At 41.6% G+C, this 14,324-nt stretch overlaps 1 protein-coding gene across 1 annotated transcript in view; it reads right to left on the reverse strand.

Annotated features, from left to right (window-relative positions):
• inppl1a (inositol polyphosphate phosphatase-like 1a) overlaps positions 1-14,324 on the reverse strand; it is a 231,278-nt gene that overhangs the window by 121,436 nt on the left and 95,518 nt on the right. Inside the window, exons 2-4 of the mRNA XM_060826353.1 lie at positions 13,744-13,807; positions 12,440-12,590; positions 10,908-11,016 (exon numbers count right to left, since the gene is read on the reverse strand). Of these exons, the coding sequence (XP_060682336.1) occupies positions 10,908-11,016; positions 12,440-12,590; positions 13,744-13,807 (324 nt within the window). The remainder of the gene's footprint in view (positions 1-10,907; positions 11,017-12,439; positions 12,591-13,743; positions 13,808-14,324) is intronic.

Here is a 14,324-nt window from a genome sequence, read left to right on the forward strand (position 1 = left end):
ATCTCATTAGTGTTCTTCTCTTGAAGCCTGTTTTTCCAATCCACACATCCTAAGTCATGCCTCACTGAATCATAATTTCCCTGCCCCCAGCTATAGCTCTTGCCCTGCGGCACACGATTATCCCTCTCCATCACTAAAGTAAAAGTCACCGAGTTGTGGTCACTGTCCCCGAAGTGCTCACCTACCTCCAAGTCTAACACCTGGCCTGGTTCATTACCTAGAACCAAATCCAATATAGCCTCCCCTCTTGTTGGCCTGTCGACATATTGTGTCAGGAAACCCTCCTGCACACATTGTACAAACACCGACCCATCTAATGAACTCGAGCTATAGCTCTCCCAGTCAATATCTGGGAAGTTAAAGTCCCCCATAACAACCACCCTGCTACCTTCACTCTTTTCCTGAATCATCCTCGCAATATTATCCTCTACTTCTCTAGGACTATTAGGAGGCCTGTAGAAAACACCTAACAGGGTGACCTCACCTTTCCTATTTCTAACCTCAGCCCAAACTACCTCAGATGGCAAGTCCTCTTCCATCGTCCATTCCACTGCTGTGATACTATCTTTGACAAGTAATGCCACGCCTCCCCCTTTTTTACCCCCATGTCTGATCCTACTAAAACATTTGAACCCTGGAACGTGCAACAGCCATTCTTGTCCCTGTTCTACCCACGTCTCTGTAATGGCCACAACATCGAAGTCCCAGGTACCAACCCACGCTGCAAGTTCACCTACCTTATTCCTTATACTTCTGGCATTGAAGTATACACACTTCAATCCACCTTTCTGGTTACAGGCACCCTCCTTAGAGATCGCTGCATTATTCCTAACCTCCCTACACTCAAGGTCCTGTACCCTAAAGCTACAGTCCTGGTTCCCATGCCCCCGCGGAGTTAGTTTACTTAGATACTGCTTACTTAGTGGAATTACTTTCTTTATACATTGCCCTCATAGTTTCCATAACACCTTGAGAATTTTAATCAAATCACACCTTATCCTTGCAAATCCCAGGAAATGCAACTTCTGTTTATATAATCTCCTATTTCAATGCTATGAGGATGTATCACGTGGAGTGAGTAGAGACACATTTGGACCCGACTTTGGTAAGATTCACAGTTGAATATGCTGTACAGGTTAACACGGTTTCAGAAGGGGAGATGCAAATGATGCCGTCAAAGATCACAGCACCTATCAGTGGTTCGTTCCATTAGCTGTCTTATCACCTCTGCACTGGTAACAGTTATTAATCATTTCTCACTGTTTTTGCTTGAGATTCTATTTTAAGACAGACGGCAAGATTAACTAAGATTTCAATTCCAGAAGGGGATAATTCTATTCCTTTTTTTTCCCCTGCATTTCCTCCCAAGCTTCTGCCTTTGAACATTGATAAGCATTTCAATGGAACATGAAAGATTGCTCAGAAATAAAGAGAGCACAGATTTCTAGTGTTTTAATTGCAGTGCTTGGAGAAACCACAAGCATCTGACTGGCGCTTCAGTAATGGCTGGATTTACACAGAAATGGGAGCTCGTACATTAATTCCAAACCGGGGCCCAGTTGAGGGGGTGAGACATTAGAATTATAGGAGCATTACTCAAATAGTTTAACAATGACCTGAGCCACATTAGGGACAACAGTAGCAGGCGCTAACCCGGTCGGTATATTTGCCTGTTGTATAGTTGCAGAGCCAACCACAGTTTTAATGTCTCTGCTTTCCACTCAGTAATATTGTCCGAACCCAATCCTGTAGCAGCTCATGTTGCTTAGCCATCCCTTTCTAACTTCCTCCAACATATAGTTGGTCTGTCTCTCATCTACTGTAATGCATTAACCTCAGTTCATCAACAACTTTGCTGTCTATGTCCCAAGTCACAACAAGACCTGTTCAACCATCAACATACTGATCTGTGTTGGCGTTTGCCTGTGCATCAACTCCAATTTAAAATTTTATGCTCAAAACCTGCCTAGCCTTTTCCCTTCTCTTTTTAATCCTCTCCAATGCTAGAATTTTCCAAAGTGTATGCACTCCATTTCTGGTCCCCGATCTGAGGTGGTGATATTGTGGTTATGTTACTACTGCAAATGTGTTGCTGGTCAAAGCACAGCAGGCCAGGCAGCATCTCAGGATGCTGCCTGGCCTGCTGTGCTTTGACCAGCAACACATTTGCAGCTGTGATCTCCAGCATCTGCAGACCTCATTTTTTTACTTACTGGTTATGTTACTAGTCTAGTAATCCAGAACCCCACACAAGTTTTTGGGACACAGGTTTGAATCTCATTTCCATGCTGGGGACATTGCTGCCAGTAGAATACGTAAATGAACTTGAATATTGAGGGTATGGAAAACACAAAACAGTTCTGAATATTCATATCGGACTAGAAATACTGCGTTTTTCTTACCACAGATGCTGCCAGAGCTGATATATCTGCAGTATATTCCTTTTATTTGCATGTTAATTCATTGCCTCTTCTCTTCCAGGTATGGTCACTTTGAAGAAGTTATGTCCTTCTGTCCGACAGGACTTCCATTTTAATTTTTCAGCTTGGTCACATTTTCCTATCTCCTCCCTAGTGTTGGATAAATTGTTTGCCAAAACTCACTTTCACAGTAACATCTCATTCCTCAGTGACCGTCTGGCTTTACCTCACCCCACATGGATTTGAACTGAAATTCCATCCCTCTTGTTACAAACGCAACCAGAATTACAATTCTGAAGGGGAGTCAAATCAGACTCAAAAGTTTAACTCTATTTCTCTCTCTCCACAAATGCTTCCAGACCTGCTGAATTTCTCCACCATTTTCTGGGTTTGACACAGAAAAATTATTAGGTTGACAAATATTGAAGACAGCTATAGACTGCATGAGGATTTCAATGAACTTTGACAGCTGGGTGGAGCAGTGGAAAGTGGAATTCAACCTGGAAAAGTGACAGATAAGTTACGAGGGGAGGCTATCAAGGCCGGAAATTACACTATTAACGGTAGGACTCTGGAAAGTATGGAAGATCTGAGGGACTTTGGTCTGCATATCCAGATTCCTTATATTCATAGGAGAGGTGGATAAGGTGGCATATGGGATACTTGCGTTTATTAACCGAGGCACAAAATACAATGGAAATGTTCAGCCAGAACTATAGCACCATGTGCAGTTCTGGTCACCACGTTATAGAAGGACACGATTACTCTACAGAGGAGATTTATTAGGATGCTGTTTGAGACTGAAGGGTCTGAACCAAGAGGAAGCATTGGGTAGGCTGGCGTTGTTTCCCCAGTAGGTGTGAAGGTTGACAGCCTATCTGGTAGAGGTGCGTAGGAGTTTTAAGGGTCATTGATAGGTTGGATAGGAAGGCATTTTTCTTCTATTAGAGGGGTCAATAACCAAGGGGCATAGATTTAAGCTCAGTGATTGAAGGCTAAGAGGAGAGTTGAGAAGTATTTGACTCAGACAGTAGTGAGAGTCTGGAACTTACTAACAGAAAGATGGTTAAGTCAGAAATACCAGTAACATTTGAACAGCATTTAGATATCAGTGGCATAGCCTCCAAATACTTGTTTATTGGTGTGGTCAAAATAAGCCAAATGGTCCCCTTCAGTGCTGTAAAGGTCTATGAAAGCTCACATCCTATGAACGAATAAAAACAAAATGAATATTGGTCGGTAGACCTTCTACTGCTTCAGTCTGAAACTTGGAATTCCTTCCCACAATCTCCCCATTTCCCCAAAAATCTTCAAGTTCCCAAGTTTCACTGTTTGTACACGCACTCATGTGACCTGATGTCAAATGTTGTTTGATAAATGTTTGTGAGGCAGCCTAGGGAATTTAATTACATTAAAATTCTAGAGAAAGGCAACTTGATAGCCTTGAAAACACTTTCTAAACAAACAGACTTGCATTTATATGCTGTCTTTAATAAGCACAGGAGTTTATGAAATGCCTTACAGCCAACTAAGTATATGAAGGATGTTGCCAGGGTTGGAAGATTTGAGCTATAGAGAGGTGCTGAATAAAGCTGGGGCTGTTTTCCCTGGAGCCTCAGAGGCTGAGAGATGACCTTATAGAAGTTTATAAAATCATACGGGGCATGGATAGGGTAACTATACAAAGAGCCTTTTCCCTGGGGTGGGGGAGACCAGACCTAGAGGGCATAGGTTTAGGGTGAGAGGGGAAAAATAATAAAAGGGACCTAAGGGGCAACTTTTTCACGCAGAGGATGGGGGCGTGTATGGAATGAGCTGCCAGAGGAAGTGGTGGAGGCTGCTATGCTTACAACATATAAAAGGCATCTGGATGGATATATGAATAGGAAGAGTTTAGAGGGATATGGGCCAAGCGCTGGCAAATGGGATTAGATTAGGTTAGGATATTTGGTCAGCATGGATGAGTTAGACCAAAGGGACCATAGAGACGTTCTGTGCTGTACATCTCAATGACTCGAAATGTAATCAGCTGTTATAATGTCAAAAAAATGTCAGCCAATTTTCACAAAGCAAGGTCCCACTAAAGAGTAATGTGCTAAATAATTTAATTGAAACACTTTAGGACATATTTCTTTGTTATAGTCTTAATTTTAAATGGAAAATGTAAAACAGTCATTTGGCTTAGGGAGTGGAATTCGTTAACACCTGAAAGTATTGGACATTGGTTAGACCACGCTATCACACTATCAATTGTGGCTTCCTTATTATAAAAAAAAGGATGCAGAGCAACTAAAGATGGTCCAAAAAAAGAATTACAAAGCTGGAGACTGAGCTCTGAAAGATTACACCAATTAAGAAAGAAGGAACAGGCTGGGACACTTTACTCTTGAAAAAGAAGAGAAGGCTGATGAATTTGAAATTAGAAAAGGTTAACATTAGATACAGTGTGCTGAAAGCAAAACCAGAAGCCCTCAATATGCATCACTACCAAAGAGGGATTTAGAACAAATTTATTTAACCAGAAAGTGGTGAGAATATGAACAGTGATACAACAGGCAGTTGATGTGGATAATTATGGATGTAATAAAGATGCAGTTCAATAAATAAGTAAAGGAGAAAGGAATACAATTCTATGCTGTTAAAGTTACATGACAAAGGATGGAGGAGGATCATGAGGGAGATAAACAGTGATACACAAAGATATTAGTGACTAGTTTTTATGCAGTACATTCGATGTAAAGTGAGGGGGAAAGATTTTGATGTGGTGAGGGGATAATGCGGGGGAGAAGAAATAAAACCTCTGCACATTAGATATGAACATGACACCTGCATGATGGTGAGCCTGCGGTTTGACACCAGAACGAAATGATCAATAACCACTGTAATGTTTGTGGCATGTGCTTTGAGTGCTTCAGCTGGTTCTAATTCTGTTTTAAAGAGGTTTCTTCAGAGCAGCAGGTTAGAGAGTTTCTCCTCTTTTTCACCTCAATTATCTCTTTGCTGTATGTGCAACTTCATTCCAGGATCAGCTTCCACATGTAACCTTCATCCAAATATGTACTCTTCAATTGAGCCAAGTGTGTTAGCAAGTTAGTCCACCTGGAAACCGGCACAGCTGAGTCAAATCTTGTTCTCACTGCCTATCCAAGGGCTAACAGAGAGCAACCTGGGATGGGAATCACTAATCAATTTCACAATTCTAGGATGCTGGCTCATCTGTACCTAGCTGCTGCTCCAGCTAAATTCCATTGAAGGCACATCAAACAGAGACCTTTGAGTTAATGACATCAAGTATTGAGAACAGATTTGCAAAGCTGCAGTCTAATATCCTTAGCTATCCCAAAATACTTTCCATATTCCAACATGATCTTTAACATCCACCTGTACAGGAGACAAACCTCAGATTAAAAGTTTATCCAAGAATGAGCTTCTCTAACAACGTAGCACTGAGGCAAAAACTTCCAAGGTATAAGTTAAAAGATCGGTGGATCAGGCTTAAGGCAGTCAATGGCCTGATCCCGTTCCTATGTTCTGCAATAAAACTTGAATTAGCAGCCTCAACCCAAAAGTAGGAACGCTTTCACTGAACAGAACTCAGTACAGGGAGGAAGACAGCTGTCAAACTTTTTCTGAGCAGTAATATCTCAGTGCACAAATCAGTGAAAGATAATATTTTCAAAATTACAAGTAGTTACAGTTAGTATTTGTATTAATTTTGAGTAACTTAGCTGAAAGCTTTAAGGGTGAATCACAGGTTCCATCTCAGAAAATCAAATTAACCCTTTCGCACTGAAGTCACCCATGAACTTGAATGACTTCATTTCAGCGTGTTTAGGGGCTTACTGAAGATACCGGTGCAATAAGATAGTTATTTTTACAGCTAAATCTGTAACTTGCAGAGCAGGCTCTCAGTATTGCTCTCCTTCTGTATGGCCTTTAGAATCTGCATGGCCTGAATACAGGCTGCACCTTGACAATACAAGCTCAGTGCATTTGGGTGAGAGCCAAATGAATATGGCACAGAGAAAGGAATAGAAATAGAGAAAATAGGAGGACTTGGCCACTCAGCCCTTTGAGTATGCTCTGCCATTCAATATGATCAAGGCTGATCATCCAACTCAGTACCCTGTCCCCGCTTTCTTCCATATTCTTTGATCCCTTTGGTCCTGAGAACTATGTCTAACTCACTATTGAAAATTTTTAATATTTTGGCATCAATTGATTTCTGTGAATTGCTTTATTATTATTGTCACACATACCAAGATACAGTGAAAACTTTTGTTTTGCGTGTTAACCACACAAATTGTACCTTACACAAGTACCTCAGAGCAATAGAACAGAACGCAAAATATAGTGTTGCAGCTACAAAGAAGATGCAGAGAAAGATCAACTCCAGTATATGACAGTCCATTCATAAGTCTGATAACAATGGGGAAAAAGCTGTTCTTGAATCTGTTGGTATGTGTTTTCTGCTCAATGAAAAAAGGTGGAAGAGAGTATAACTAGGGTCTTCGATTACGTTGGCTGCTTTCCCAAGGCAGTAGGAAATGCAGACTGACTCAATAGCAGCCTGAGAATTCCACAGGCTCACCACTCTCTGGGTGATAAAATTTTTCATCTGTCCTAAATAGCCTAACCTGTACCCTTAGACTGTGACCCCCAGTTCTGGACTTCTCAATCATAGGGAACATCGTTCCTGCATTTATTCTATCTAGACCTATTAGGATTTTATTGGTTTCTATGAGATCCCCTTCTCACTCTTCTGTACTCCAGTGAATATAATCCTAATCATTCCAAATTTGCTCCATATATCAGTCCAGTCATCCCAGGAATCAGTCTAGTGAACATTCTTTGTACTTAGATTAAAGAGACCTTCCTCAGAAAAGGAGACCAAAACTGCAAATACTCCAGGTGTGGCCTCACCATGCTCCTGTTAAACTGCAAGACATCCTGCTCCTGCACTCAAATCCACTTTGCTATGAAGGCCAAAATACCATTTGCCTTCTTAAGACCATAAAGAAATAGGAACAGAAGTAGGCTGTTTTGCCTCTAGAGCCTGCTCCGCCATTCATTTTTCACCACCTGCTGCACTTGCAATACTTACTTTCATTGGCTTGTGTACAAGCAGCTCAGATCCAGAGGTGTCACTCTTACTTGTAGAATAGCAATGGAAAGGTTCAGGTTTGCTGCTTTGCACTTCATGAAAAGTGCTTTGAAGATTTGAACATGCTCCTAGTGAGAATGGAGATGGTAAGGCAGATGAACTCAGGGCATGGATAGGAGCATGGGAATGGGATATCATTGCAATTACAGAAACATGGCTCAGGGATGGGCAGGACTGGCAGCTTAATGTTCCAGGATACAAATGCTACAGGAAGGATAGAAAGGGAGGCAAGACAGGAGGGGGAGTGGCATTTTTGATAAGGGATAGCATTACAGCTGTGCTGAGGGAGGATATTCACGGAAATACATCCAGGGAAGTTATTTGGGTGGAACTGAGAAATAGGAACGGGATGATCACATTATTGGGATTGTATTATAGACCCCCCAATAGTCAGAAGGAAATTGAGAAACAAACTTGTAAGGAGATCTCAGCTATCTGTAAGGATAGTAGGGTAGTAATGATAGGGGATTTAAACTTTCCAAATATCGACTGGGACTGCCATAGTGTTGAAGGTTTAGATGGAGATGAATTTCTTAACTATGTACAAGACAATTTTCTGATTCAGTATGTGGATGTACCTACTACAGAAGGTGCAAAACTTGACCTACTCTTGGGAGATAAGGCAGGGCAGGTGACTGAGGTATCAGTGGGGGAGCACTTTGGGGCCAGCGACCATAATTCTATTTGTTTTAAAATCGTGGTGGAAAAGGATAGACCAGATCTAAAAGTTGAAGTTCTAAATTGGAGAAAGGCCAATTTTGACGGTATTAGGCAAGAACTTTCAAAAGCTGATTGGAGGCAGATGTTCGCAGGTAAAGGGATGGCTAGAAAATGGAAAGCCTTCAGAAATGAGATAACAAGAATCCAGAGAAAGTATATTCCTGTAAAGGTGAAAGGGAAGGCTGGTAGGTATAGGGAATGCTGGATGACTAAAGAAATTGAGGGTTTGGTTAAGAAAAAGAAGAAAGCATATGTCAGATATAGACAGGATAAAACGAATGAATCCTTAGAAGAGTATAAAGGAAGTAGGAGTATACTTAAGAGGGAAATCAGGAGGGCAAAAAGGATACATGAGATAGCTTTGGCAAATAGAATTAAGGAGAATCCAAAGGGTTTTTACAAATATATTAAGGACAAAAGGGTAACTAGGGAGAGAATAGGGTCCCTCAAAGATCAGCAAGGCGGCCTTCATGTGGAGCCACAGAAAATGGGGGAGATACTAAATTAACATTTTGCATCAGTATTTACTGTGGAAAAGGATATGGAAGATATAGACTGTAGGGAAATAGATGGTGACATTTTGCAAAATGTCCAGATTACAGAGGAGGAAGTGCTGGATATCTTGAAACGGTTAAAGGTGGATAAATCCCCAGGACATGATCAGGTGTACCCGAGAACTCTGTGGGAAGCTAGAGAAGTGATTGCTGGGACTCTTGTTCAGATATTTGTATCGTCAATAGTCACAGGTGAGGTGCCGGAAGATTGGAGGGTGGCAAACTATGTTCCACTGTTTAAGGGCGGTAAAGACAAGCCAGCCAACTATAGACTGGTGAGCCTGACCTCAGTGGTGGGCAAGTTGTTGGAGGGAATCCTGAGGGACAGGATGTACATATACTTGGAAAGGCAAGGACTGATTAGGGATAGTCAACATGGCTTTGTGCGTGGGAAATCATGTCTCACAAACTTGATTGAGTTTTTTGAAGAGTAACAAAGAAGATTGATGAGAGCAGAGCAGTAGATGTGATCGACATGGACTTCAGTAAGGCGTTCGACAAGGTTCCCCATGAGAGAATGATTAGCAAGGTTAGATCTCATAGAATAAAGGGAGAACCAACCAGTTGGATACAGAACTGGCTCAAAGGTAGGAGACAGAGGGTGGTGGTGGAGGGTTGTTTTTCAGACTGGAGGCCTGTGACCAATGGAGTGCCACAAGGATCGGTGCTGGGTCCTCTACTTTTCATCATTTACATGAATGATTTGGATGCGAGCATAAGAGGTACAGGTATTAAGTTTGCAGATGACACCAAAATTGGAAGTGTAGTGGACAACGAAGAGGGTTAACTCAGATTACAACAGGATCTGGACCAGATGGGCCGATGGACTGAGAAGTGGCAGATGGAGTTCAATTCAGATAAATGCGAGGTGCTGCATTTTGGTAAAGTAAATCTTAGCAGGACTTATACATTTAATGGTAAGGTCCTAGGGAGTGTTGCCGAAAATAGAAACCTTGGAGTGCAGCTCCATAGCTCCTTGAAAGTGGAGTCACGGGTAGATTGGATAGTGAAGGTGGCAAATTACTGTGGATGCTGGAATGAAGGTGTTTGGATGCTTTCCTTTATTGGTCAGAGTAGTGAGTACAGGAGTTGGGAGGTCATGTTGTGGCTGTACAGGACATTGGTTAGGCAACTGTTGGAATATTGAGTGCAATTCTAGTCTCCTTCTTATCGGAAAGATGTTGTGAAACTTGAAAGGGTTCAGAAAAGATTTACAAGGATGTGGCCAGGCTGGAGGATTAGAGATATAGGGAGAGGCTGAACAGGCTGGGAGTGTTTTCCCTGGAGTGTCAGATGCTGAGGGGTGACATTATAGAGGTTTGCAAAATTATGAAGGGCATGGATAGGAGTCCAAAACTAGAGGGCATAGGTTTAGGGTGAGAGGGGAAAGATATAAAAGAGACCTAAGAGGCAACTTTATCATGCAGAGGGTGGTACGTGTATGGAATGAGCTGCCAGATGATGTGGTGGTGGCTGGTACAATTGCAACATTTAAGAGGCATTTGGATGCGTATATGAATAGGAAGGGTTTGGAGGGATAGGGGCTGGGTGCTGGCAGGTGGACTAGAGATTGGGTTGGGATATCTGGTCGGCGTGGACAGTTTGGACCAAAGGGTCTGTTTCCCTGCTGTACATCTCTATGACTCCCACGACAGCAGCCAGGGAAATTTAAATTTAATTAATACAACTGAAAATATAAAATTATCTCGATGATGAAGAACGGTATTGTCATGACAACTCACCATCATGCAGAAAAGATCTAACTCACATTGGGAATGAAATTTACCAACGTTACTGGTCTAGTCTCCGTGCGACTTCAACTCTACTTTAATGTTAAGAACATGTTCTCCAACCCTGACGTGGTAATTTCAAGGGTGCAATTAAGGACAGGCAACAAATGCTGGCCTTGCCAGCAATGCCTAAATTCCATCAAACATTTTAAGAAAAGAGCTGTTCCCATGGCATGCCTTATTGAACATCCATTGAGGAAACTAACTGCACTGGCGTTCTTACTAGTGTGATGTCTTGTACTCCTTGACTTCAATTTACCTGTCTGCTGCTCCATCTTGCGCGACCGGACTAAGGCAAGTGCCAGCACTGCCACTGAAACTGGTAGAAGCAGAGCGAGGGGGTAAAGGTGGCTTCTCATCTTCACCATCTACAAAAAGATTTTTAAAAATTAAAATCTACAATTTGCTCCATGCAAATAGTGGGAAGAGGTAGAAAGTTTTCAGTCCTCATTAAGAAAATGGAGCTACCACATACCTCATTGGAAAGATGGGAAGTGAAGCAGAGAGATTTACAAGGTGAATTCAAAGCTCAAGTCCCAGGCGGCTGAGCAGGGGCCGATGGTGGAGTCGTTAAAAGTAGGAATACAGATGATGGCAGAATTGGAGGAACAGAGAGATCTTGGAAGGTTGTGAAGCTTTAAGGAGATTGCAGAAACAAGAAGGGACACGACTACAAACAGATTTGAAAACAACTATGAACATTTTAAAATTGATTCCCCAGCCAGTGCAGATAAGCAAGCACAGTGGGTGATGGGTGCATGAAACTTTGTGCAAATTTGGGCACAGACAGAAGAGTTTTTAATGAATTTAAGATTAAGGGGGTCAGCCTAGTGAACACTCAGGTAAGACGAAAAGGGAACAAAGGCATTGATTTCAGTGGCAGTGAGCTGACAGAAGGCCAGATGCTGGCCACATTACTGAGATAGAAATAGATGGTCTTGATAAAGTGAATGCTTTGGAAGGACAAGGTCAAACATAAAACCAAAGATGCGAACAGTCCGATTTGGCTTCTGACAATTGTTAGGTTGAGGGGTGTAGCTTGGGGCAAGGGAATGGAGTTCATGGCAGGGACTGAAACAGTGGCTTTGATCTTCCCCATATTTAGTTTGAGGCAATTATCAGAGACCTAGAGTTGATGTTGGAAAGCAATGTGGTAATTCAACAACTGTAGCAAGATTTAGAGTGGTGTTGAAGCAGAATTGGCTGCACTGGGATACAGAAGGAATCCAGTGTTATGTGAACTGCCTTATCAGCATTATGAGAAATGGATGAGCAAAATTCAACAATAATTAAAATCGAGTTCAAATCCACCAATCCATCAAGGGATTTCTAAATTACCAGCAAGATAAGGAGAAACTTTGTAACCTCAAATTTTAAAAAAGTTTCAAAAAATTTAGGTCAAGAATTTCAGTCAATGTGTTGATTAAGGGCATCTGTTAGATAGGAGTTGTCGTGGCTTGTTTATTTGGAGGAATGAAGATAGCAGTTCCGAAAGCTTGAGGAAAGGGAACCATGTGTTAACTGGTGGAGGCAGCAGGAAGGAAAGGTGAAAAGTTCGCAATTTAAGCCCAGGAGAGAGGAGTCAATGTCACTGGTGAGGTGTGATTGAAGACAGCTCAAGGTGGGCCAGCAGAGGAAAAGGATAGACAACGAAGAAGCTATGAAAATAATGTTAGGGTGAAGGGTTACAAATGAATGAATGATCATTAGTCTTGAAACATCAGTTCCCATTGAGCTGAAGAAACTAGTCAGTGCTTGTAATAACTCAGCCCCTCCAAACAAAAAAAATACCTGAGTAGTCCTTGTCCTCGGCTGTCTCCTTCTTGTCCTCCCTCTCTACAGGATACAGCAGTGTACTGACCAGGCCCTGGTTTGGCTGGAGGTAGGACGTGATAAGTTCAGTCAGTGTTTTGAAGCGTCTCACCTGCACGCCTTGAGAAGTCTGTTTTAATGAAAAACACGAGATCATCATCATCAATGCTTGAGCCTCCATATTCTACTCCAAATTAATATCTACTTACACCACATGAACACAGCACATCAAGGCAGTGACTCATCAGCAGCTTCTCTAATGAATTAGAGATGAACAAAAATTACCAGCCTTGCTAGTGACATTAGTATTCCAAGAAGAAAATATTAAAAGTTGTGACAGGACATGATAACCAAATTGTTTCCCCAACAGGAAAATCTAGAACACAGGGACAGTCTCGGGATAAGCAGCTGTTCATTCAAGAACTGAAATCTGGAAAACCTTCTTCACTCGTGTTCATCTTTGGAAATCATTATCCCAAAGAGTTCCATCATTTGAATATATTCAATGTTGAGGTAGCCAAATATTTGGTCTCTTAGGCAATCACAGGATATGAGGAATTAGCAGGAATGTGGAGCTCTTGTCCGGCCATGATCAGATTTAATGATGGAGCAGGTTCAACAGATCATATGGTCTACTCTTGTTCACATTTGTTATGCTCTTTCAGCCACCATCTACAACTTCTACCACCTAGAAGGACAAGAACATTAGATTCATGGATACACCACCATCCTGATTTGGGAAGATATCTGTTCCTTCACTGCTACTGGATCAAAATCCAGGAACACCTTCCCTAATAGCATTGTAGGTCAACTTGCACCAAATAAACTGCAGTAATTCAAGAAGGACGTTCACCACCATCTTCACAACAGCATATAATGATGGAAAATAAATGCTGGTCCAACCAGCAACACTCACGTACCATTCATGATTTTTGTTTCAATTCAATCCAACTTTTGTCCAATGGTGACTATCAAGTTGCATGCCGATAATTCTCTTACACAATGGTCATATCTCATATCTATTTCATGTGAAACAAAACATGCTTCATATGCTGGTACTTTACCAACTAATAAAAAGGGTTACAGAGAGCATGCATATGCCATACAAATATGGAATACTCTGATCACATGTTCAACAGAATCTGACTCATCAACTCATGAAGAAATTCAATTAGCTACATCTGGATTCCCAGTTGGCCATGTGTGGTTAATAACATTACATTATTGACAGCACAGAAACATAGAACTAAAGTGCCAATCAGCCTCAGTCTGCCTTCTCTCACCTGTACTGCCAGAAAATCATCTTCATCGGGTAAGATCCTGTAAGTATGTACATGCTTCTGATACCTAGGAGAGAAAAAGAGATCCATTCATTTGTTTTTTTTAATGCAAGTTGGTCAAGTTCAATGATAGTACAGTTGCAGTGTCATGTTGTGGATCAGTACACAATGCGCCTATTGGCCTCCTTATACCATGTAACTATTGTAATTCTGTGTTCCTGGTTATTTGCTTATTTACAGCAGGGATATTTTCACCAAGTTTCAAACTGAGGGACACAATAAATTTCCCCAACAGCTCGGTTTTGCTGTAGGAAGTCCAATATGACAAAACCTGCTTCCCTGTCACTTCTTTCATAAATTATTGCATAATGATGCCAAATCCTCTCTAAAATCACACATTATCATAGCTTAGATGGACACCATCGCTCCTTCATCATCAGTGGTTCAACTTTCCTTACAAGCCTACAATCTCCCAGCAGTCTTTCAAGATAGCAGTTCACTGACTATCTCTTAAGAGCAATCAGATGTAGGCAATAAGAACTACGCTGGCAAAGTGATATTAGAAACGTTTGAGATGGATAAGC

This window comes from Hemiscyllium ocellatum, chromosome 6 (assembly GCF_020745735.1).
Source record: "Hemiscyllium ocellatum isolate sHemOce1 chromosome 6, sHemOce1.pat.X.cur, whole genome shotgun sequence".
Classification (NCBI taxonomy): Eukaryota; Metazoa; Chordata; class Chondrichthyes; order Orectolobiformes; family Hemiscylliidae; genus Hemiscyllium; species Hemiscyllium ocellatum.